This window comes from Gavialis gangeticus, unplaced genomic scaffold (genome assembly GCF_001723915.1).
Source record: "Gavialis gangeticus isolate Ggan-Ray unplaced genomic scaffold, GavGan_comp1, whole genome shotgun sequence".
Lineage (NCBI taxonomy): Eukaryota > Metazoa > Chordata > Crocodylia > Gavialidae > Gavialis > Gavialis gangeticus.
In genome coordinates, this window is record NW_017729012.1 from 5,168,933 (window position 1) to 5,173,652 (window position 4,720).

A 4,720-nucleotide genomic window follows, 5' to 3' on the forward strand; every position below is an offset into this window, starting at 1 on the left:
GGCGGGGCCGAGCCCCACGCGCTGGATGGGCGAGCGCGGCTCCGGTTTCTCCTCCGTGCCCGCGCGCGCGCCGCTGCTCAGGTGAGCGCCCCTCCCCCACCCAGCCTCGCGCGACCGTTATTCAGGGGTGGGGCGGTGGGCTACGGGGTCCCCCACACCGGGCTGGGCGGGCGAGCGGGCAGAGCCCTCGTGGAACATGAGGGCGGGGGTGGCGGGAGCAGCCACGGATCGTCCTCGGAGCATCTCGAGTCCCTGAAGGGCCCGTGGTCCCAGCCCCACTGCCTCTGTTTGCCCCCGCCTGAAAGCCGCGCAGGTTTTGGCATGTCCAGCACCTGCGTACCTTAGTCACAGGCCACGGATCAGGGAGACGGGCACTGCATCGCTTGGCAGAAGAGAGTCTGGTCACATTAAGTCTGAATCAATGGGTGCAATTTATCGGTGCAAGAAGTCTGGATTTATTGGTGCAGTGTGTCCAATTTGATTGGCGCCGTTTATCAGCACTGAAAGTCCAAACTGATTGGTGCCGCTTATGGGCGCAAAGAGTCCGATTTGATTGGCGCAGAAATCTCGAATTGACTGGCGCTGTTTATGGGCGCAAAAAGCCCATACTGAGTGGCACTGTTTCTCGGTGCAAAAAGCCCATCTTGAGTAGCGCCGTTTATCGGTTCAAAAAGCCCATATTGAGTAGCGCTGTTTATTGGTGCAAAAAGTCCAGATGGATTGGCGCAATTGACGCCAGCTTGTGCCGGCAGCGTGAGTGGCATGTGCTGCTGCCTTCCTGCCATTCCCTTTCCCCTGGCTCGGTGTTGAAAATGAAAGATTTCTGAGCTCTTTCCAGGAGCATCTTTTTGGCAGCACAGACCAGCCATGTTCAAGGAGCTGCGAGCTCTCAGCATTTCTGGAAATGATTTCCTAGCTCTTTACGACTTTTAGTGTGCCCAGAGTATGCTGGCACTTCTAGAAGAAATTTGTTCTTCTTTCTCACCCTGCCCCCATAGTCTTTTTAATTTCCTTGTACTTTTCACTTGACGAGTAGCAACAAGTTGCATCTTTTTATTAAGACTAGTAGCCACCAGTTTGGGAATCTATACAGGTTCAGCACAATGGGACTTAGGTATGTGCCTAAAATGTTTTCCTGGCTGGGGATGTATTTAAACACGGGATAGATTTACCTCTTATCCATCTGAGTATAGGGTCCTTTTAAAAAGCTGGTCACTTCTTTCAGGGGAACAAGAAAAGTCCATCCAAGGCATATTCATTCAATTAAAACTAAATGAGTAAGTTCATCCTAATAAAGGAGTTGCAAAGGAGAAATGTGGCCTAGTAAAATGTAAATATTCACTGTATTACAGAACTTCTATAAAATCCCCATTTTTTTGGCTGGAAATGTTTGCTTCATAGAATACCTTTTGCTACAGAGGATCCACAGTTACTTCACTACATGTGATGTGAGGTCTGTAGAGAAGTGTAGGTAGGAAGTGGAGCTGTATCCAGTTGCGGTGGCAGAGGGTGCTGTAAATTAAAAGAAAACGGTATGAATTTTTTTTAAGAAAAATGTTTCATGTCCCCAGTCAAATCAATTCCAAATCCGTGAGTCACTCAAGAACTAAATGTGGCCCTACCACTGGCAAGCATCCTCCACCCTCACCTGGGCCTTCAGATGCTTCCAGATCCTTTGGTGGGCATCCTGTGGGTGCAGGCCCAAACCCAGAGGGTTGGGGTTTGGATGCCCCCGAGTTCTGCTTGCCCTCAGCCCTATGGCTGCAGGAGCAAGCTAAGGAGAAGTTTCAGTATAAATGGAGGAGTAACATTTAGGTCAGTAGGGTCACAAGTCTAATACTGATGCGATTCGTTCTTTGGTCTGACTTTGTCCTTCTGCTTCCAGCTGAGAGCGAGTTCAGGCTGGTGGCCTATTACTTTTGCAGAGATCACTGTTGACATAGAAGGCTTTCAGAATCAGTGCTGAGGTACAATGGCTTAAAAACCCAGGCAGGTTGTTCTGAAGGTACGTCTTACCTGATGTTCACCTCTGTGTCCTGGAGAAACCGATAACTTTGGGCCTTAGTGTGGAGCTTGACCCTCTGCGTACCTGGAGGCTGACTGCCCATCTGCCTGGCTGTGCTACTGACTTTTCTAGTCAGAGAAATTAGGAGTCAACCCATTAAGTAAATGCAATCTACTTTTTGCTGCTTTTGGCTTTTTTTTCACTTCCTGCATTAGTCCAGGCAGTGAAAGGAGACGTACCTGTTTCATTACTGGTCTATAATGGCTTTGACTTTTTGCTTGCCCCTTAGTAAAGCCACAGCTGTTTTGGTGTTAGGTAGTCCATGTTGCCAGGGGAATGCTAAGTGATATTTTTATGAAATATTATATTCTTATTAGACCACATATTTTGCTTTGCACTGCCAGGTGTTGTTAAATGTTAATATAGCAGCTGGGCAGCATCACATCCTCCCTGGCTGCATGTTCTTTTTTTCATCGTTGTCCTCCATGTTTATCTTACAACACATTCCTCAACAGCATGATGAGCTCAGATTGCAGAGGCTTATTAGTTATGTTGTAAGAAGCACGCAGCATAGTTTGGCTTTTGCATCCATGGCTGAATCTGTAGTGCTCTGCAATTATCAGAGTTCGAAGGGTGAAGTTCTACTTTTAAAATGTGTAGTTTTGATTAGGGATGGAAGGGAGAATACAGCTCAGATCTGACAGAGATCAAGCATGAACAGAGCTTTGTGCATGTTGGACTTCCTTGCTTACGTAGGATTGGGTTTGTGCTTATCTTTCCACAATCAGTGTTTTATATTTGGACCTCTGTATATTTTAGTCACTTCAGTCTCTGTAAACTTTGCCTTGTGCTGTAAACTGCTTTAAAGAGAGATGAAACCTCCTGCAGACAAAGGGATCCTGGCTGAAAAAGAGAGTATTGCTGTCCTGAATGTGATTAATCTGTTAGTGGCCCACGCAGCACCCAGTGAAGTCACTTGCAGGGCTCCCTGATCATGTGAGTAGTGCAAGATTAAGCCTTTAAGCTGCTGCATAGTACAAACAGACTTCAGTGGAGACCCCATGTATTTCAAACTAGAGCAGTCCAGATTTTGTGGGGTTTGGTAAGGGAGAGTACTCCAGGCAATGCGGGATTTTAATGTCTTGTTTCCACAGGTTAGCAAATCAGATGGTTCGATGAGGAGCTGTTTTGGGGAAGGCTACATTTTATTTGGTCAAGAAGTAATTCTGAAAATGTTTTTAAAAAAAGAATTGAGAACGTTTTCAACCTTAGAAGTGGAGAGTGTGTCTGAGTCATGCGATTTCTGGATGATCTGTTGCTCAGTAAATGAACATGTAAACAGAGAAATGGATAGCAGGGCCTATAGAACAGGACTGAGGTGCACTGAAGCTCAGTTGCTCTTGAATGGAGTTCTTGAATGGATGGTGGGGTTTGTCTTTGGTGAGACGCTCATGGACGGGGAGCATGATGAAGTATTTTGGACTAGGGATAGGGAGTCAGGAGATCTGGCCTCAATTTTATGGTTTCTCACTGATTTGCTGGGCAGGCCACAGAATCATAGAAATGAGGGTTGGAAGGGACCTCAGAGGTCACATCTAGTCCAGTGGTTCTTAACCTTTTTTGTACCAGGACCCATTTGTAGACACTGATGGCCAGTCCCGACCTGCTGCCCCCAGGCCCCAGCCCCCCAGTGTTTGGGGCAGAGGGTGGGTGTGTGAAGCACAGGGGCCCCAAGCAGCCCGTTGCAGGCTGGAACTCTGCCTGCAAGGCAAAAGCCACAGTTTCCCACATTTTTCTCCTTTAAAAGAGAATCCATTTGTAAAGTTTGTCTGCGACCCTTTCATATATTCTTGCAACCCACTTTTGGGTCATGACCCACAGGTTGATCAATGCTGATCTAGTTCAACCTCTTGCTCAAAGCAGGAGCATCCCCAGCTATATCATCCCAGCCAAGTCATTTATTTGCCCTGTGTCATCTTTAAAAAGCCATAGTAATCATTTTCTCAATGATGGAGGCTTAAGGTGTCCATGCTTATACAGGGCTTCAGCTCCTGAGATGGAAGGTGTTTTCTAATTACTAAGTTTTGGAGGCAGTCTCTTTCCATAGTTATGGTGAAAGTTGGTTTTCTTGTTATAATCCAGACGAGTCAATGGCATTACCCTAACTGTACCAGTGCTAAATGAATCCAGTTGGAATTTTTTATGGGTGTTGTGCTATCAGGGTGGGATAACTTTTGGCAAGTTGAGCAAAGTGCATCAGACAGAGGAGATTTTTCCAAATGTGATCGTTTCTAGCCTTTGTGTTTGCTGGCTTTGGTGAAGTTTTATGACTTTGGCTAATTTAGGAGAGCTTGGACTAATAATTTAAGCTCTGTTTCTGCATCCCAACCGCATGGGTAGGCTACCTGATGTATTCAAAGCCTGATCAGCAAGAACAGGGATATGCCTTGCAGCTTTCATAGTTTCATAGTTAGTAGGGTGGGAAGGAACCTGAGCAGATCATCAAGTCCGACCCCTTGCCATGGCAGGAAAGGTGATTGTCTAGCCTTGTCTTAAAGACCCCCAGGGTAGGAGCCAGCACCACTTTGATTGGAAGTTGTTCCAGATCCTAGCCGCCCTGACAGTGAAGTCGCGCCTCCTGATGTCTAATCTGAATTTACCCTCTGCCAGCTTGTGACTGTTATTTCTAGTCACTCCTGGTAGTGTGTGTGTGTG

General features: G+C 46.7%; 1 protein-coding gene across 5 annotated transcripts in view; it reads left to right on the forward strand.

Moving 5' to 3' along the window:
* The first annotated feature begins 12 nt into the window (after window positions 1–12).
* The window catches only part of ACACA (acetyl-CoA carboxylase alpha), a 197,607-nt gene continuing 192,899 nt past the window's right edge, over window positions 13–4,720 (forward strand). For 4 of the 5 annotated variants that reach the window (XM_019511095.1, XM_019511097.1, XM_019511096.1 and 1 more), the window contains exon 1: window positions 14–81. In XM_019511095.1, the coding sequence (XP_019366640.1) occupies window positions 26–81 (56 nt within the window). In that variant the 5' untranslated portion in view covers window positions 14–25. Of the gene's footprint in view, window positions 82–4,720 lie in introns of all 5 variants that reach the window. The other variant, XM_019511101.1, reaches the window with a different exon arrangement.